This window comes from Schistocerca nitens, chromosome 4, assembly GCF_023898315.1.
Source record: "Schistocerca nitens isolate TAMUIC-IGC-003100 chromosome 4, iqSchNite1.1, whole genome shotgun sequence".
Classification (NCBI taxonomy): Eukaryota; Metazoa; Arthropoda; class Insecta; order Orthoptera; family Acrididae; genus Schistocerca; species Schistocerca nitens.
Window position 1 is genome coordinate 878,602,968 of NC_064617.1, and position 21,616 is coordinate 878,624,583.

The 21,616-nt window shown below is 39.3% G+C and overlaps 2 protein-coding genes across 5 annotated transcripts in view; both read right to left on the minus strand.

The window, feature by feature from the left end:
• The window catches only part of LOC126253386 (neprilysin-4-like), a 163,266-nt gene extending 158,140 nt beyond the window's left edge, over positions 1–5,126 (minus strand). Inside the window, exon 1 of the mRNA XM_049954680.1 lies at positions 4,920–5,126. Coding sequence (XP_049810637.1) covers positions 4,920–4,942 — 23 coding nt within the window. The 5' untranslated portion in view covers positions 4,943–5,126. The remainder of the gene's footprint in view (positions 1–4,919) is intronic.
• Positions 5,127–6,611: 1,485 nt separating this feature from the next.
• Positions 6,612–21,616, minus strand: part of LOC126253384 (ATP-dependent RNA helicase DDX42) — a 69,809-nt gene continuing 54,804 nt past the window's right edge. For all 4 annotated transcript variants that reach the window (XM_049954679.1, XM_049954677.1, XM_049954678.1 and 1 more), the window contains exons 9-12: positions 15,113–15,246; positions 13,491–13,604; positions 8,362–8,469; positions 6,612–7,267 (exon numbers count right to left, since the gene is read on the minus strand). In XM_049954679.1, the coding sequence (XP_049810636.1) occupies positions 7,100–7,267; positions 8,362–8,469; positions 13,491–13,604; positions 15,113–15,246 (524 nt within the window). In that variant the 3' untranslated portion in view covers positions 6,612–7,099. The remainder of the gene's footprint in view (positions 7,268–8,361; positions 8,470–13,490; positions 13,605–15,112; positions 15,247–21,616) is intronic.

A 21,616-nucleotide genomic window follows, 5' to 3' on the forward strand; every position in this document is an offset into this window, starting at 1 on the left:
TCCCATGGAGTGGCCAGGGATGGGAACGATTTGGGGTCATAAACGTTAGCTTTAAAATGAGCCCTCGAATGCTTAGAGACTGCTGGTGGAGACTGCTGGTGGCTGGCCGCCAGCGAGAGGTGATGTACCACGCTTCATTGCGGGTCATCCACCCTGATGCCGCCTACTCCGACCAAGGGCCCTCCCCACGGGCGCCACCCAGCCGCAGCAATAGCCACCTGGCAGGATGGCCATTGCCGGGAGTCTTGATGCCCCAGGGAGATGGGCATCTACTCCTTGGCATACATGGGGAGTTAACGGCGCAGGCATCAGTAGAGCGATCCCTGTGTTGTCAGGGGGCTACAACCAACAGGGTACATGGCGGCCCCACCACAACGGACTGGCTACCGTGCTGGATCTTAGGTGCAAAAATGTCCAATGTCGTTGTCGCAGTTAAAAGCAACACTGCAGAGTGCAGCGGGGTAATCGCACCCAGGGACGAATCCTAACCCAAGAGATGGAAAACGAGCGGGACACCATTGCAACGATGAAAAAGCCGGCTAAAGGTCTCAATACACGACGGATACAGTGCACCATGTAAGGCGCCCTTCCCCAATTGGCTCGCTCTTCAGAATAATTTAGAAAGATGGAGGTCAAACCCGAGAGGGGACCATCACATAAGGCCGAAACATTTGAGACTCCTTTTAGTCGCCTCTTACGACAGGCAGGAATACCGCGGGCCTATTGTAATCCCCGAACCCGCAGGGGGATGTAGTGAGATAACTTGTTGTTTGGTTTCCTGAATACTGTTGGATGAGAGAGTAAGGTCATCAGCAAATCCCAAACAATTTAAACTATGTTGTCTTTGGGTCTTCCAATTTGGATGTTCTTTGGGTTAGACTTGTACTGTTCCCTCATTATGTATTCTAAAGCACAGTTGAACAGTAGGGGTGTCTAGCAATGTCCTTGTCTTAAGCCTGTTTTTATGATGAATGGCTCAGAGAGTTCCCCCCTGAACTTGACTTTTGATACATTGTTGGTTAAGGTGAGTTCTATCAGTTTGACTAATTTTGTATGGAGCCCAAAATTTCTTAAGATTTTTAACATGGAAGGTCTATGGATACAATCATATGCTTTTTTAAAGGCCACGAAGGTTGTTACAAGAGGTTTATTTCATTTCTTGTAATATGCTATGGATAATTTTAAAGTGATGATCTGTTCTGCACAGCTTCTCCAAGGTCTGAAGCCTCCTTGGTATTTGTGGTGTCACTGCCAGACACCACACTTGCTAGGTGGTAGCTTAAATCGGCCGCGGTCCATTAGTACATGTCGGACCCGCATGTCGCCACTGTGTGATTGTAGACCTAGCGCCACCACACGGCAGGTCTCGAGAGACGTACGAGAACTCGGCCCAGTTGTACGTAGCGCCTATACGGACGAAGCCTTTGCTCTCATTTGCCGAGAGACAGAATAGCCTTCAGCTAAGTTAATGGCTACGACTTAGCAAGGCGCCATTAGCCTTACATAGTTTGATAGTTATCGTATGAAATGTCTCATCAAGAATGCTGTATTCACAACAAGGATAAATAAAAGTTAAGTATTAGAGGAGCTGCATACGTTTCTTATTAGAATTCACTACTTATCCTGTTCCAGAATTCACGCCCGTCTGCGTTAGATAGCGTGCATTTCGGCCTCCTCTATCTACAAGGTGTTGGCACATTCACCAACACATCAGTATTAACCTAATTCTTCCTCTAGTTGGTCTTTGATCCTCTTGTATAGGATTCTGGATAAAATCTGGTATCTAATGAAGAAATACTGAATTTAATCAGGGAGAAAGAGAATTTATGACATACAGTGCCTACAGAGGAGACATGTTGATAGAACACAGCTTGATGCATCAAGGTGAAGTTAAATTACTAACGAAAGGAAGTGTGAGAAGCAAGTAGGTTCAGGTGAATGTAGGTTGTGGTAGTTATGCATAGATGAAGAGACTTTCACATGACAGACTAGCACAGAAAGCTGCATCAAAGCAATCACAACAAGTGACAAATTTGAATATTGGGTAAATTAGATAACCTCAAATGTTGCAGAGGCTCTTCAGTGTCTTATGATTGCTGCAGTGATTTCCATGTACCATTACGCCTTAGTTCGAGAAATTCTCTTTCATGAAAGTGTTTCAGAAGATTATGTTTTCAGTTTGTGTTGCATGTGTCTGGCAGGTATGAAAGAGATAGGAGAGTTTGGGGGCAGGGAGGGGAGGGGCGAGGTCAATGACGTGATGTTTACATCTACATCTATACTCTGCAAACCACTGTGAGGTGCATGGCAGAGGGTACATCCTATTCTGCCAGTTATTAGGGTTTCTTCCTGTTCCATTCACATATGGAGTGCAAGAAAAATGATTGTTTGAATTCCTCTGTGCAAGCAGTACTTATTCTAATCTTATCCTCGCGATCCCTGGGTGAGCGATACATAAGAGTTTTTAATACATACCTAGAATAATTATTTAAAGCATACTTGTCACAGGGAGTTATACATGATCCTTATTTACACAAAACAGGCTGATTTTCTGCCTGTCATATTAGAATAGAAAAACTGCATCTGACAACAAATAAGCCTATTTTGTGCTCTACTTTTGTTATTAATTTAGCACATTCTCAAAGTAAATTTGCAATTCTATTTATATTACAACAACACACATACATAAGACAGTGCCTGGACCATCAAAATAGATTTTAATGTTGCTGACTCAAAGTGAAAAAAGAAGTAAAGCTGTCCACAACTCAAACACTGGTATGAACACCACAGTGCTTTACTGGGCTCAGTTCTATTGGAGGTGGTACATCTTTACCTCTGTCTGACACATTAACTGAATTTCCAAGCCAGCTGTACAGGAACTTACAGTTAACATGGATTCCGAGCCACAGTGCAGGTTGTTGTTGTTGTTGTTGTTGCCCCCCCCCCTCCCGCATTAACAAATCACTACTAGAAATGAAATAACTGATAAACAACATAAAAAATCCTGAAACTGACAAACGACGATTGAACCTTGAGGCTTACCCACTTTGTGACTGTTGTTAAAAATTTGTATGGACATTATCTGCAAAATTCTACCGCTTAGTTTCCAAGGAAAACATGCTTTCAATGGGCAATCTCTCATCTTTACATTTCATGCACAAAATTACATCACTAAAATCTTTCTCTTGCCATCACAACATAAAATCTACAACATAGCCAATTAATAAGAAAAATTTAACACATCAGAGGTATAAGATACAATGCATGTCATGGGACACCAAAAATTGGACAGACTGGGAAACTCTTAAAGAGATATAATGAGCATAAAGTGATACTTTGGTCATTAATTATGACAACTTGACTGTGGACAAGCACAAGTGTACAAAACAAAGCACTTTGAAAGGAATTGAGGAAGTTACAGATTGTTCCAAATGAACAAAGGTAACAGACTCCTGAATTGATTTAGAAGTACATTGTAGTCTATAGATACTTCATGCTCTTGGATTATCGGTGACAGATAACTCTGGACAGTGAGTTCGAGAACAGACAACGAAATTTCTGTTAAGTTAAGATACAGTAAACAGATGTGTGGGCTTGGCCACAATGAATAACAGTACACTGGGGCTCAACAGATGGCAACTACAGTCACGGCATGTAGTGGGTGGATGTAGGTGTGTTTGGTGTATAAGATGTGGAGTTTGTGCCTGCAGTGTGAACAGTGGACAGCAATTTTATACAATAAGAGAAAGACAAATTGCTGGCTATGTTTTAGATTTCGTTGTGTGACAACAGGAGAAAGTTTTTAATGGTGTAAAATTTGGAGTAAACAAGAAGATAAGAACTTGCACTCTGAAAATGTGTTGTTATTGTATGTGAATGACAATTTATGTGATTGAGTACCATGGATTAATACACATATGAACCAGTAAGTTAGATGATGATTGGGTCCATGGCTTTCATGGAATTTTTAAATGAAACCATTCCACTAAAGACTGTTAAAAAATTATTTTACCTTACCGGATGATCAATCCAGAAGTTTGATGACTGGGCCCACAGCATAAATCGTCCGACAATCCTTATTTGGACTCAATAATTTTATGAATAAACAAGATAAACAAACAGCTAGCCCCTTCTACTGAAAATGGTGAAGCTTCCACTTCCTTTACATTCCAAATAAACACTTTAGTCTGTATTTATATTGTTTCCATAGCACCATGTCAAAAAGTATTCCTTTCCCTGGCTGATAAAAAGGTCTTTTAAAAATAAGTAGCTGTATGTGCAAAAAAAGTCATTCTCTCTGTAACTGAATGGTAATACCATAAAATATTTGGACAGAAAGGCTTGCCAGTACTTACCTTCATCAGGTGAAGTTCTTAGTATTATCAATAAACTATGTAACAGTACTTTTACTTTCATTTTCATGTGTGTCTGTTGGTCAAGAATGACAGCTCCCAAAGATAAGTACGAGCTACCCATTCTATCTCATAATTTTATAGTTTTCTCAAGTTACTTCCCCTATTGATAATACAGATAAATAGGCAAGAAATGAGAAAATAGCTAAGGACCTATAGTGATCACATATGAAGTGGTGACAGAAACTTGACAACAACAATAATAATTTACAAGACAATAGTGAAGTGAAAAAGCTTCACTGATATAATAGCAGGTTTCCTTAATGTGCCAAAACAGTAGTACTAAATTCATATTTCACACTGAAAGCTCTAAAGGATGAATGTCATACACATTAGTATAACATTCGTGGTTCTGTAAATTTAGTTTCAAATCAATGCATGTTAACACTAAGCTAGAGTGACCACTTCCTCATTCCAGAATTATGAGCTGTAACTCATTCGTAACAACCACAATTCTGATTTACTCCAGCAGTTACTGAATTACACTTAGTATGAGCAACCACTCACCAGAGAGCCTCAGTGATGTCCATTGCAGTGGGACTTGGTTTAAAGCACTATCTCTTGCTGTCACAGCTTTTATATCACAATGTGGGGGGATGTGGGAGGGATACAGCAGCCCGAGCTGATAATTCCAAATCAGCAACGTGTGCCATTTAGATGAGGTCCCAAGGCTTTCAGGTTACAACCACAGCCGAAAATGAAACACTGCCCTGTTTGAAAGAAGGTGCTAGAGTGGAATTTACAAATATGATATCTGTCAGACACAAAGAAGCAAAAGCAATTTTCCAAAACATTCAGTCACTGCGCCACAAAATATCACCAACCTCCACACAAATATATTTTATGGAATTAGCTGACAACAATATTCTATAGTATCTACACAGAGCTATTGATAATCAGTAGCTAGGAAACCAGTTTGCCAAGTGTCAATATTCTTGTGCAAACTATGTTCGTTTCTGAAACAAGATTGTAAGGTTTTGCATCCTACAAGTAATTTTACGAACTGTTTCCAAAACAGAAAGGTAATAGATGGCTGCATGTGTTATTATGAATAGAAGCTGCTTTCATTTCAAGACTGCAGCAGTTTTGTGCTGCTGATATGAAAACTACGGCTCCCTTTTCTTCAGCAAGTAACGTTCATAATAAACACGTGTACCTTTAAGTGATGTTAAACACTGACTCTGAAACAAAAATTTTGTGCCGTAATGTTTTTTAATTGTTTCTGTCTGTTGACAGTACACAAAATTAACTTAATTACAGAGTTATGGCAAATAAAGATAAGTATGCAGTAAGGAGCTATTAAACATGGATTAATTACAAAAATTTGGTATTTTTCATTAAGTTTTTTTTTTTTGCACAATGGACTGCCTGTTAACTATTTCATAACAGCCTCTTATCTTGCCTGTCAGTTTAGGCTAACGATGTACAGGAAATGCTCTATCTGGACTGCAAAGCCAACTACTGATAGTAATTTACTATCACTTGTACTCAGATAGCAGCAGATTGGAGTCACGGAAGACCCTTGTTTTTTTCAACACGATATATTATTTATCACCACATGTCAGCACCGTCCATACTAAACCCCAAGCATTACAAACCTACCTGTGATTTTACACTTAAAAGTATAATGGCTGTAACAAAAAATGTAATTTCACAAATCAAAAAAATAAATTATGCTTCCTTATACTTGAAAGTAGCTTTCAACATTCTGAAATAGTTGTGGTTAACACAAGTTTCACTTTGGTTGGAAAACGAAAATGTAGCAACCAGAACACATGGTACTAATCTCACACCGAGTTACAGGCAGGCACAACAAAACGACAGCTATACATTTGAGCTTTCAGCCAAAAGGTCTTCCTCTAAAGTAGAAAACAAACACACATTCACACAATCACAACCCACAGACTCATGACTCCTGAACCCTCTCTCTGGCCACTGAGGTTGGGAGTAAATGTCATTATTCCAACCTGTATTTTGCATTGGTTAATGCTAACCTCACATTTATAATATAGGAAAGAATTCTGTAAAAACAACACAGAATATCATTAAATTCTCCATGTGCCCCATTGCTGAAATATGACATAAAAAATCATATAAACTGCTTACTACATATACGAAGAAAAATATTAATGAAATTAAGAATTCTGAAGGACGTAATGTTGTCAGGGAACTCTTCCTCAATAATATAAACCTCAGACATAAGCAGAAGTGGCGTTTATTTGTTCTTCACTGATAAAAGAAGAAAAAGTAATGAACTGCTCCATTTCATACATTTCAACTTTTAATCTTATGGAAAAAAAAGACAGAGTCCTGCAACTTCACCGTCGCAGTTCCAAATGCAATTAAAACACAATAATGTCAGTATTATTTCTAATTATTCTTTTTCAATGGTATACCTATGTATTTGAGTCAAGCACACAATGTACTAAAAATAATTATTTCTATCATATAATTACAGTTACACACAAACATTTACAAAAATACTAAAGCGAGTCATTCACGGGACACACAGTGAAGTTCTGTACAATGGTGCCTTTGAACAAGATGTGTGCGATACGTTGCACCGTACCACAGGTATGTTCTCAAATGAAACTGTTTTTAGTCCTCAATAACACTAAGAATCAGTACAGAAAAGAGTATATAAAAAAAGATGATAACTATGAAGCACCCTGAGGTATCCCCTTTGACTACGAGTTGTCCCAGCGGCTTTTCTTCACTCTCCGGCTGCTGCCTGTGGATTGCTGTGGTGGTGGAGGAGGAGGGCAGTTCTCAATTTGCGCCTCCATTTGTGGACTCAGAAATGAAGGTTTCTGCTCAATTGTCTGCTCCCAGGTGTGATCCGAAGATGCCAGGAACTAAAAATACACAGTAACACAAGGCAAATTCTTTAGTGCTTTACACGTCTTTCACTTTAGCACTTGTAAATCATTATAAAAACACTGAATAGAAATTTGCAGTTTCTCAGTGTCAGGTTACATGCGGCAGTGGATAATCCTAACCAAGATAGACAAAATTATCTGAAAAATACACAAAAATTTTCTACTTTTGAAATTTAGAAAAAGAAGACCAAGTTTTCAAAGAAGCTTTGAAGCTCAAGACAGTGTTGCTTCACTTTAACTACAATTACGTTAGCCTACACTTTTAAAGTGGTCTATTTAAACAATTTTTAAAGTACTTGAATAAAAATGCTGCAACTTAGACTTATATAACAGGACCATGATACTATCAAAAGTTGAAGTTGTTACACACTATCATTAGCAGCAACAAGTAATACTCTGTATGTAATCAATAAATAGCATTTTTTACTATGAATAGCGCTTGCCAACCAATGAACTGTAACTTGTTAAGGCTTGTAAAAGACTTTGTGATGTCTCTGGGAAGAATTCTCCCCTAGAACTATGTACTAGCAAATTAATGTTTTTGTATGTAACTCTTCGGTGTTTTAGATTTTGGGCAGTCATCCACTGATGTGTTCACTATTAAATAAATAAATGCAAGTACAAGATAAACATTATTGTGCAGTGAGTTTATTATTTATGAAAACCTTTCTCATAAACTATGAAAATTAGTGAAAGGATGAAATTCCAGTGACAACAGAAAACTTTAGAACATATAGGCACACTACACCAAATTCCCCACAAATTTAGCAATTGTGTCTTCACTATATCAGAATTTGGTGTAACTGTAAGAAGAGGTGGTCCTACACACTTAGTTACACGACTAGCGTCTTTGGAACAAGCAGCAATGGGTGTTTGATGAAATTTGGTCACAAAGAGAATGTGAATGCTACCCATTAATAAAATGAATACCTACCCATCAAACTTCTGGATTAACCAAATGATGCACAAAATTCTATCTACAAGCTGTCACAACTACTTTGTGCCTTTCTTCAATGGCTTATGATGATTTGAGCAGTATATCAGACTCGTGTCTCAAAAACAAAACTCACCTGGCTTTGATACTGGCTTCTGAATGCTGCCTTCATTGCAGACAATCTGTCTGTACCAGGTCCAGACTTTGGTTTTGGAATCAAATCACCAAGTCCAGTATTAGGACTCTGAAAGGAATGATAAAAAGAAAAAAAGAAAATTATAGTTTACAAGAATAAAAATCATTATATTAGATAAAATAATACTTCCCATACAATTTAGGTACATTTTTTACATTATGTTAGAATTATATATGAAGTTGTTATTCAATTATTTACCCTTCATTTTGAGTTACACAAGATACAAATTCCATGTCTCCACCTTTTTTAAACGGAGATTGAGTGATGTGTATACACACACACACACACACACAGTGGAGAGAGAGGGGAAGGGAGGGCGAGGGGAATTCCATGTCTCCACCTTTTTTAAACGGAGATTGAGTGGTGCACACACACACACACACACACACACACACACACACACACAGTGGAGAGAGAGGAGAAGGGAGGGCGAGGGGGTGGTGAAGGCTATAAGGGGCTAAGGCTGATGACCAGGAAGGAAGGTAGAATGGATGGGAAGGAAGTTGCCCTCACAGCCATTAAAATATACATAATGTTGTATTTGTTATGCATTGCCTCACTATAAACAATTGAGACTGCTTGCATTAGTAATAAACTATTTGTTGTGACATATTGGAGTTCTTCAACATTAAACTCCATATCTGAGGGAGTAAATAGGTGTAAGTCCAATTTCTGAAGTTTCAACACAAGGCCATATCTGTAAAATCCAGTCACTGCTTCATTTACAGAAAAGGGTGGCAGAACTGCTGCAGCCCATGGCCAATCCAGGCAGTGTTAAAAGGGCATATGGTCATTGGCTGGAGCAGTACTGCCAACCTACTTCCTCAAATGAATCAAGGGCTAGGTATGGAAAATACAATCTTAAGTAGGAACTGCATTAATTGGACTTCCACTGTTAAAACAATAACAAAACAATAATGTCCACACACTAAAAATCTTACACGAAATTGTGATGTACAATATTGCCTGTACTATAAAATATGTCAATTATTTTATGGTAAGATACTGTTAAAAATTTAAAATCTGAACATACCATCAAACAGTACTGCATTGTTACACAGCTGAATTGCACTTAACTGTTAGAAGCATGAGAAATCACATGTTAATAAATGTTCTGATCTTAAGCAGGATAAATAAGTCTGCAACATTCTTTTTGTTAGCAGGTGACAACCCTGATTTTGCCATGATGTTACTGCATTTTCTCATCCACAAAATGCCTATTGGGGTGTATGTAGAGCTTTGTTCGATGTATTGAAGAGCTATATCAAATGCATTTTTAGCACCTGTATGCGATACTTCACTGTAGATTCATTGTCTTTGTTGTCAGCCTCATCTTTCCCATTCTCATCGGTTGTTCGAGTTACAGTATCAATGAGTTGGTCGTCAGTTAATTCTGTTTCTGTTGTGCAGTCAATGTCAGCTGTACTGATCCACTCACTCACATCACTGGGCCAATGTCCGGTTGCATGGACAGCGTCACATGTTTACATTCAGTTGGTGCCGTAATTTAGTTTTACACACTTTAATATGTAAGAGGAACACTGTCAATAATTTATAAAACAGATGTGTGTGCAATAACACTTACTGATTGTGTTAGAAACAAGTAATTTCATTCTAAAACTGATCGAACTATCGCATCTAGCAACAGTCAACAGCCTACAAATCCATATCACAGACAAAGAGCCATGGACAAGTCCAGATCTGACTGTAGCAGTGGGCCCTATATGTACACAAACACCAGAAATGGGATAGCCGGAGTAGGTGGAGAGTCGGATCATCCGAGGTCTAATTAGTGAGGTTCTACTGTAGTATACTCAGGTGTGTTCAGGAAATGGTTGAGAGGAGAAAGTGGAATGAGGCACTGGTGAGCTCACTATGGTGTAGGTGTGGGGAGTTGTATGTGGTCCACAGTGTAGAGGACCTAGTTCCTAGTCGGAAGGGGGCAATAGAAAGAGGAAGGAAGAAACCATTGAGAGGAGAGAGTATGTGTTTGGGGAGGGGGGGGGGGGGGGAAGGGGTTATGAGGGCAAGGGTGACAACAACATGGAACAGGAGTTAGTGAAGACAGGGCCCAGTGGTTGCAGGATCAAACGATGTGTTGTAAGAACAATTCCCATTCACAGAATCGGGTCATTGTGTGTGGGGGATATCCACATGGCACACTTTTTAATGCAGCTATTTGCCAGCTTCAGTTTCTGCCACTGTATGATAAACTGTGCTCTTGGCCACATTTGTTGGCTGTTATGCCCACATGAAAGACAGTGCAGAAGTTACAGCAGAATTGGAGTATGACATGACTTTATCCAGAGCTGGTCCTGCCTCTAATAACATGGTAGGATATACCTGTCACTGGACTAGAGTAAAATGTTGTGAGTGGATGCACAGGATAGGTATTGTACACTGGGTCTTCCACAAGGATACAATGCATATGGTTGCTGACTATGCAATGCCTCAACTGTACAGTGAGCAGTTAGCTTTACTCCCTCTGTTATTTAGATGGTGTGTACAATTTGAGTTTAAATGTAGTTGAATGACTTTTCTACTACTACTTCGGTTTATAAAAATATTATAAAAAGTATAGTTGTTACTCACCATATAGCGGAGATACTGTGTCGCAGATAGGCACAACAAAAAGACTGTCGGAAAGTGAGCTTTAGGCAACCACGTGGAGAGGGTAAGGAGGGGGCTAGGACAGGGAAGGAGAGGGACAGCAGGGTAGGGGTGGGGGACAGTAAAGTGCTGCTTGGGAGAGTGAGCAGGGACGAGGTGGAGAGAGGGTAGGGCAGCTAAGTGCAGCCGGGAGGTTAGACTGAAGACGGGGAAGAGGGAGGGGAGGTAGTGGGAAATGAGAAAAGTAAACAGACTGGGTGCGTTGGTAAAATAGAGGGCTGTGTAGTGCTGGAATGGGAACAGGGCAGCGGGTAGGTGTGTAAGGACAATGACTAAAAAAGCTGGTGTTCGTGGGAAGTATCCAGATGGCACAGTTTGTGAAACAGTCATTGAAATGAAGAACATTGTGTTTGGCAGCATGCACAGCAACAGGGTGGTCCAACTTTTACTTGGCCACTATTTGTCAGTGGCTATTCAAGTGGACAGACACAGCTTATTGGTTGTTATCCCCATTAGAATGCAGCACAGAGGTTGCAGCTTAATTTGTAGATCACATGACTTCTTTCATGGGTAGCCCTACCTCTGATGGGGTACGTGACATTTGTGACTGTACTGGAGAAGGTGGTGGTGGGAGGATTTATGGGACAGGTCTTGCATCTATGGCATGGGGTTGGGAGCAGGGGTTGTGTAGGGATGGGCGGAGTAGGTTTGGTGGGCAACGGAATACCACTCTGGAAAGAGTGGGAGTGTTAGTGGGTAGGACATTTCTAATTGCAGGGCACAACGAGAGGTAGTCGGAACCTCAGCAGAGAATTCAGTTGCTGCAGTCCTAGTTGGTACTGAGTCAGGAGGGGAATGCTCCTCTGTGGCCAGACAGTGGGACTCGGGTAGGTGGTGGGTGACTGGAAAGATAAGGCACGGGACATCTGTTCCCGTACAAAGTTGGGAGGATAATTATGGTCTGTGAAGGACTCAGTGATACCCTTGGTATATCTCAAGAGGGACTGCTCATCAGTACAGTTGCGACAGTTTCACTGAGGGCTACACAGACTGTAATTACCCTCCCAATCTTGTACAGAAACAGATACCTCATGCCTTATCTTTCCAGTCACCAATCATCTCTCAAAGTCCCACCGTCCGACTACAGATCCCCCTATGAGCCCTCGAGACTCAGTACCACCCAGGAATGGGGCAACTGAATCACATTCTCTGCCAGGGTTTCGACTACCTCTTGCTGTGCCCAATATCCTCCTCCATTCCTACACAACCACTCCTGATCCCAACTCTTTGCCTCATGGCTCATATCCTTGTAATAGACCTAGATGCCAGACCTGTCCCACATATCCTCCCACCACCACCACCTACTCCAATCCAGTCACAAATATCACCTATCTCATCAAAAGGGGGAGGGAGGTGGGGGGGGGGGGGGGGGGGGGTATTCGTGCGCCCTGAGAAACCAATCATGTGATCTGCGAGTTAAGCGCTAAGCTGCAACCAGTGTGCTGCATTGCTGCTTTCTACTTGCACACGACAACGACCAAGCTGTCTGAGCACACAAATGGCCACTGACAAACTGTGGCCAAGAAACAGCTTCATCACCCTAATGCTAAGCATGTCACCCAACACAATGTTCTTCATTTCAATGACTGCTGCAGAGACCGTACAATCTGTATCCTCCCCACCAACACCAGCTTTTCTGAATTGCGCAGAGGGGAACTCTCCCTGCAATGTATCCAACATTCCCTTAACCTTCTGGCTTCAACCTTCATTAATCATTGTCCTTAACCATCTAGCCCCTTCCCTATTCCCATCCCAGCACTGCACAGCCCACTATTTCGCCAACGCACCCAGTCTTTCTACTTCTTTCCTTTCCCACTCCCCCACCCCTCCTATCCTCTGTCTAACCTCCCGACTGCACTTAGCTGCTCTACCCTCTATCCAGCTCGTCCCTATTCGCTCCCACAAGCAGCGCTTTATCATCCACCATCCCTACCTTGCTGTCCCTCCCTCTCCCCACTTCAGCTTCCTCCTTCATCCCATCAACCAGTTGCCCCTCCCATCATGCACTGCTGCTCGGAGTCTGGCTTCGGCGGCCAGAGACTGTGGTCATGTGTGATCGGCGACTCAGCATTTTCACTATATGGTGAGTAGCAACTATCCTTTTCATAGTGTTGTTACATTCCATGCTGTATTTTCCACTACTTTGGTTTACAAATTTCAGCAGGAATCAGAACACGAATTAATATGAGGGCCTTACAATGTGAGGGTGAGGGTATGCTTTGCAATTTTTGAAACCAAGCTTTGCATTTCTTTATACTAACCCTGAGTGTACTTTTTTATTTACGAGTTGTCACCCATCCCTTACAATCTTAGCAGTAGAAGAGTAAATTCAAGCCACTAGAGGGTCAAAGGAAATGCAGAGATGTGCAAACATTAACACTGAAGAACTGCCACAATACCTGTGTTTCATGTGAACCAATTCCTGGTTTTTCTCGGTAGCCAAGCCCTCGCCCACCAACATTTGCTGGCTTACCCTTACCACTTTTGAAGCGTGACTTGCGAAACCAGGCACTCTGAAACATGACAGTATAATGTGAGAAAAATAAAAACAATTTTGCCTTAAAAATAATTAACAATGAATTAAAATATCTAAGAAACATAAACACACATAAATTGGGTATGATATTTAATTGTAGGCTTAGACAGTTACTGCCAAAAGTAAAAGATATTAACACATCATGAAGCATAGTCATTTTTAATAATACTAATAATAGTAGTAGCAGCAGGAAAAGTTGGTAAGACATGTAGATCAGATTCCGAGTTAAACTATAGGTCCCCTTTCAGTGGTAGGATAAATAGCATAGTGTGACGTGACTGGCTGGTCCATCATGTTAAAAATTGCTGCATTATTCCTTTTCACTCCAAATATCTCATTAATGTCTTCTTTGCTACTAATTATTATAAATGGACACTGAAAGGTCCAGTTGATATGATAACAGTTACTGGTGGATCACAGACTGCATGATTTATTGCCAAAGTTATTTATTGTTTCAAACTTGTTTAGCTACACTCAGTTTTAACAACACGCCGTACATCACAATACAACCTTAACCGCTTCACACTGAAATTTTGAAATCAAGGAAACAAAGTAGAAATATCTAGATTGAATATATTACCAAGTGTGGCTGACCAGCAACAGCGATCAACTCTATCTTTCTGCACTGAACTGTGCTGTGTAACATAAGAACACAGCACGAATAATTAACCTGAATGTATTGTTCAAACAGAAAAGTCTCATATGACCGCATTTAGCAAGAGTGGTCAACAAATGCTGACTCATTAATCCAACTGTGCTACGCCGAGTGGGCGCAATGAGACAGTGTGGCTGTATAAACATGAAAAAAGAAGTATTCCCTGAAAATTCCAGGATGATGATGTCAAAGGAAGCTACTGAGAAATTAGTGGGTAGGTTGAGGTGGTCATCTCATATCACAGTTAAGAACTTTCCTTTCCTCGTTACCAAGACATACTAGCTGATATGCAGTAGTTTAACCACAGTTTTTGAACATTGACAATTCACGTGGAATAATAACCATATAATCAACAAAGTTTGAAATATTAAGTATTTAAAAATTTAATTTGTGGTTTATAAAGCTCAATAAAATTAAATTACAGTGCTAGGTTACAAACTGGTTGTCTCTTGTAATCAGAAAGAAATATCTTGTTTCACAAATGTAATAAAATATTAGTATTTTTCACTTGGATTGGATGTTTTGTGTTAAAAGCATCCTGCTACAATGCATTCACTTGGTCACTGTCTCATCACTACCCAGTTTTGTTGTTTGCACAGTGTTGACTATTTATATGCGATCCATTTGCCCACCTTTGGCCATGTGCAGAAGGTTCACTACTGCCCACAAGTGTACAGTTTGTACACTACTGCCCAGTTGTGACCATAACAGCCTTGTCTAGAATGACAGTGATTAGAATAACCACTGTTAAATGTGAATAATTAATTAAACCTGTAGCTTTTCAAATAGTTATTTCAGAACCACCACAATCAAAGATAAAACTAACATACCTGCAAAGCAAGATCTAGGAGCGACTGAGGGACGTCTTGATTGGCACCTTCGAGATTGCGTACCAGATGACCTGCAAACTCCTTGTCCTTTTCTGTCACAAGTGTGTACGCTGTACCTTTCTCTCCAGCACGACCTGTAGGCCACAATTATTCTTTGCATTAAGCTCAAAGCATAAATGGACTGTAAAAAGTACAGCTAAACATATGAGACAGTATGTATTTCAAGGGAGGTTAATAGTTTACTTGTGGCTTATGTTGCTCTCACCTCATTACAAAAATCCTAAATTACTGACTTTACATGACGAATGGTTCCATGGTCAATGAACTACATATTATCATATTTTACAGACTATAAGATGCACTATTTTTCTTTGAAAAAGTGCCACCAAAATTCAGGTATGTCTTATACTCAAAATTAATGTAAAACGTCCAGTGCTTGATTTAAAATTCCCGCCAGTCTTAAAAATGGCCTTATATTTGATGCTACAGGAAACCTCACACTAGCTAGCGACATCGAATTCAACTGGTACCAGCAGCACAGCAATGCGACGGACCTGAGTTGCAGGGATTGACACGCTTGCGAACACTGTCTCCCTCCCACCCTGCCATCACAAATACAGAACCCTGTCTAGCCTACAATGCGTCCTTGCAGTCTACAGTGACAGTGAACCTGCATTGAAAGTGATTTGTGTTATCAATACCAGTTCAACATTTTTGTCAGTAGCTATTTTTGTAATGGAAAAGAAGATATCGATATGATGCGGGCTGTAAATTGAAACTAATGAAAAAATGCAATACACTGTTATCCTTGTGACTGGATATCTGGGGGACAACGGCTGTTCACTATTGTAAGAAAATTAAACACCTACTGCCATCCTTATAATGTCATTTATTGTACAGCTACCAGTTTCAGTGCACTGTGCATTGAAACGCCAAAACTGGTAGCCGTACAATAAATGACATCATAATAACAGCTGTAGGTGTTTAATTTTCTTACAACAGTTGTTCTTTCATGTTGTGCTGATGGTACTAAACTTAATCCAATGATTATTTTCAAGCGCAAAACAGTGCCGAAACCTTTTGAAATAACACCAAGTGTTGTTGTTCACGTACATGACATGGGTTGGATAGACAAGAGTGGTATTAAATTATAGAGTAACAGAGTATGGGAGAGAAGGAAAGGTGTTTCATTGAAGAATAATTCTCTTATTGTGCTAGATCAGTTTAACAGTCATTTGAAAAAATCTGTGAAAGAGCAATTGAGACAGGGAAATACAGAGCTCGCTGTTATCTCAAGAGGAATTACTTCAAAACTGCAACCTCTTGACGTCTCAATAAATAAACCACTTAAAAGTTTATATGAGAGAGGAAAGGAACAAATGGATGATGGATGAAACCCAACATCAAGGGAGCTTTAAAATGACCTACAGTCAATTTTTTTTTTTTTTTTTTTTTTTTTTTTTTTTTTTTTTTTTTTTTTTTTTTTTTTACATCCTTGTTATCAGAGGTCTGGGGCATTTTGGTCATTGACTTATCTAAGAAAATGAAACACTTACAGCCACCTACAGTGTTAATAGTTGCTAGTTGGTGAGATAACATCACAGTTACAGGTAGTCGGCATAAACCAGTTATGTTGGCCACTGATGCATCGTGTATACGGATGGTTTTAACCCCTTTAACATCAGCCTGGAGCACCAAAATTGGTAGCCATTCTATAAATGATATCATAAGGATGGCTGTAGGTGTTTCATTTTCTTACATAAAATCAAGCAAGTGTGTCAATGAATAAAACGGTCATGGTCTAGAGTGAGAGAAGCCATTATAGTTAAATCTTTCAAGAAGTGTGGCATAAATAATGCTCTCAGTGGCACTGAAGACCATTTATATGTGAAGAGGACAACAATGAAGAGGAAGAAGAAGAAGAAGAAGAAGAAGAAGAAAGTTCAGATTACAATTTTTAGGGATATTACAGGTCAGTTTAGTTTTATCAATTAAGAATTTTTTTGTATGGCTTTGCAATCTACTAATAAAGATAGTAAAAATGTTATTTTTAAAAAAATGTTGGTTAAAAAATAAGATGTGTCTTATAGAATACTTCTTGACCAGACTTTGTCTAACATTAATGTGAGTTAATAACATGAGCTACGAGTTTTTGCTTTATTGCAGACATCTCCACACTAACAAACAACAAAGTGTTTACCTTTTTATACTACTTCAAAAACTTTAACTCAGCTGCAGACTCAAATATACCAATACAATTCACAAATAAAACAACAACTTTAACTTATTCACAAATAGCAGAGGAGAAAACCAATGTCTGGTGTAATTTAGAAGAACTTTGCGAAATTTATGCAGATACAATTATGCAAGAATTTTAAGTCAGCTTATCTTCACTGCTACCTCAGAGCCTGATGACAGTTCTGCCAAAGGAAGTAACAGTAAAATTACTCTTTGTGTTCATCACACCCAATAAAAAAGTTAAAACTGCAGCATATGGTTTTACACAGAGGCTTCAGTTCATAATACTGCATTATTAAACTGGACATGAATAATGTGATATGTTTTCTCCTTTAACACGCCATCCTAAAATATACACTAAATCTGCCAGTCTTGGCTCTTCACATAATTCCAAACATGCTTGAGATGCTAATCATACACTGTTTTCATTACGTTATCTCAAAAGAATTCATAGACGTGGAAAAGATCTATATGCCTTGCGTATGGGGCAACAAATCTCAAGAATAGCCAAATAAACAATTTCAAGATATACTATATCAGTTGTTGCAGGCTTTCAGAGTGAGAGAAGGAAGAGATGAAGGTGTCTCCACGAGTGGCATATTGACAATAGTTAACGAGTAACTTTGAATAAAGACCTAACATCACTGGCCAAGAGAAGGGATCAGCCTTGTTGTGAAATCTTGCACAACAGCAGCTTCAGGTGACACTGTGTCTTTCCCAGATTGAGCTATTTGGGTAAGTCCTAGCAACGTGGAAGCTCTCTCTCAACTTAAATCATTATGATCACGTTTTGCACATGACTGCTGTGCAATGCTCAAGATATAAGTCATGTGAGAAGTCTGTATATAATAGGATATGGGTAGTCTATTGTCTAAATTGTTAAAATATTGGTTTTCATACCCAAAGTCAACCAACACTGTGCAGTGAAACTGGTCACCATCCGGGCAGATCAAGAGGCAATCATGCATGTGTCTATGGTCTTAGTTCTCACAGCATTCATAATATCTGAAGAAAATCATTAAAAAATTTCACATAAAGAAAAAGTATTCTGTAGTATATGCATTACATCACTATCACTGGGTATGTTTCCAGATAAATTGAAATATGCTATAGGCACAGGCACAGACATTAGTCGTGTGTGTGGGTTGCATTTGTATGAATGTGTGTATGTATGTTGTCTAATACAGAAGAAGATATTTTGGCTGAAAGCTCACTTGTTATCAGTCTTTTTTGTTGTGCCTATTTATGGCTCAACATCTCTGCTATATAGTGAGAAGCAATGTATGATTTTCATAATATTAACATCCCTTTACAAGAAGTTCACAATTGCCAATGTTCCCAGTTGTAGTGATTGTAGTCTCACATCACACACACCAGAGAGAAATTTAGTTATTTTACTCATTTATTTGATGACTGCATTTCCAAGATAGTTAAACAAAAAGGAATTGGTACATTGGTAATACAATTAGAGAACAAAAGAAAATAAATTTGCTTGGAAAGGGAGGAGCTACTTTTCAGCACCAACCTATCGCAGCCGAGCAGACTGACTAGCCATTTGAATGTCATTTTCCATAGAAAGTTCCACTTGCTGCAAAGAAAATCAAATCAATTCACTATTGCTACATTTGTTCAGACAGGAGAGAAAAAGAGAGGTAAGGGCTTCACGAAGGAGAGTAGGCAGTGGTGCACAAACTGCAACATTGGCCTGTGTGCCCTACAGTGCTTCAATAATTGCTACACCAAAAGTACTTTTATTTGAACCACAGAAAAATATCGTCACTTTCAGGTCCCTTGTTTTAAACATTCACTTACTGCTTTTTGTGAGTGCAAACAAAACAATAATTGTACCACTGAAGAGTAAGAGCGCACAGAATATTTTTCCTCTACAATTATCAGTGGTCCATTTTTGTGTTTATCATGTAACCAACTTGAGTTGTATATATTACAAGCATATCATATTCCTGTAATGCACTCACATTTCCCTGTAACTGGAGTAAGAACAACACCCGTCTCATATTACGTATTTTGCAATGCCAGTTGGAAGCAACCCAGAATTTTGTCAGCTCACAGTCAATTATCAAGTGTAATGAGGGAAGTCTTCAAATTGTTAAATCTAACAATGGAAAATCCAAGATAGAATAATGAAAGTATTATGAAAAGGGTAGATTGTTACTCACCACGTAGCGGAGATGCTGAGCTGCAGATACTAAACATACAAGCTTTCGGCCAGAAGGCCTTTTAATGAGAAAGACAACATACGCACACACATTCATGCAAATGCAGCTCACATACACAAAACCACTGCCTCTGTCTACAGAGACCAATCTGCAAGCAACTGCGCAGGATAGCAGTCTCACCTCAGCAACTGGAGACAGTGGTCATGTGTGAGGGAGTTACGTTTGCATCAATGTGTGCATGTGTGTTGTCTATTTCCGAAGAAGGCTTTCTGGCAGCTTACATGTTTAGTAGTCTTTTCGTTGTGTCTATCTGCAACTCAACATCTCCGTTACATGGTGAGTAGCAATCTTTCCTTTTCGTAATTGTTGAACCTAGTGAGATCAGAAGCAGTGTAAGTATCAATACTTCACTCATAAGTGCCATGCCACCAGCCAAACCACACTACCCATTGTTTCCAATTATCAAAAAGTTAACCACTATCTGGCCAACACCAGCAAACTGAAAACAGTGCTGTCATTGCTGTTAGTGTTGCTCAGTGTTTTGCTATCTGCCATCTACAGTTATCACTCACCTATGTTTTGTTAAAGTGCAGACTTTGCTGTTGGACAGCATTTTGGATTATTCCACTTGCTATTGATGGCCTGGTCAGTTCTCTACTGTTTTCGCAATAGGGCAAGTGTAACCTAGTATGAAGGTTTTAGATGTAGTCTTGTACTGTGTACATGTTCAGTTAATAATGAATCAATATAGCGAACAAAAATAGAAGCAGAAGAGCAACATATTTCCACCCTGATGGGATACCAAAGACTAACCTGTAACAAATGTAACCTGCCCTGTATTTCCCAGAGTTGAAGCAAAAACAAAACCACCTGAAATGAAGCTTAAAAAATGTCACCTGTTGATCCTGTCAATTTTTCCTGAATGTGGAAAGGAGGGGAGGGGGCGGTGTGTGTGTGTGTGGGGGGGGGGGAGGGGGGGGGAGAAGTATGGGAAAATTGGTCCATACATAACCTTACACCGCTCATATTAGAGTACCTATTGGGCAATGACACTACTTCAATTTGCAATACGATAGTCATCAAGTTCAGCTCATTGACAACAAATTACCTCTACGGAAAGTATTTGTCCCAAAATGCCAATAAGATAATAACAGGTTTTCATTCTTCGAACTCTGCCACAAACAATTACTACTTTAAGGTTAAAACAATGATTTTATTCAAAAACAAAATAAACATACTGAAATATTTGTTGGCTTGTTATTCAGATTAAATCTTCCCAACAAAGAGAATAAAATCTTTTGCATAATGTGCAATACATTTACGCCCCCTATATCTGAAAATCTATGAAAAGTGACAAGTGATTCTGAGAATGAAAGAACCAAGGAGATAGGTATAATGCAGTTTGTGCAAATGATCCAAACTTTACTCAACATAAGAGATTTCGGCACGCAAAGATATTAAAAAAATTTGTATTTAAGATACAAACTGTCTTAAAAATTTAATGGGAATTTTTAATTTTTTGAAAGAATTTTATTTGTTCATCTATATCAATGTAATTCCCTTCAAAACAGTCCCCATTTAGTGTTATTCACTTATGCCAGAACACTTGCCTCTCCCTGAAACACTTCTGGAACTCAGTCCTTGTAATAACTTTTGGCTCTCTCAGCGATACATTTTTCATCTTGTCTATCCTTGTAAAATGATAATCCTTTGAGGTTCTTTTTTGTTTTTGGGAAGAGAAAAAAGTCACATTGGGCCATGTTTGGTGAATATGGAGGCTGGGACATCATTACAGTATTGTTTTGGGCCATTCATGAATATGTAACAAAATGTGTGTGTGTGCAAATACCATGAATTGTTTTGCTGCAAACCCAGGTGTTTGTTTTTGTATCGTTTCATAAACAGCATTGAATTTGTGAGTACTACTTCTTACTGATCATTCGGTCTTGTACTAAGAACTCACTGTACAGTATGTCATTAAAACTGGAGAACACATTCAGCATAATCTTCACATTTGACTGCACTTATTAATCTTTTTCAGTCTTAATGATTCAGAATGCTTCTACTGATGCGACTGAGCCTCAGTTTT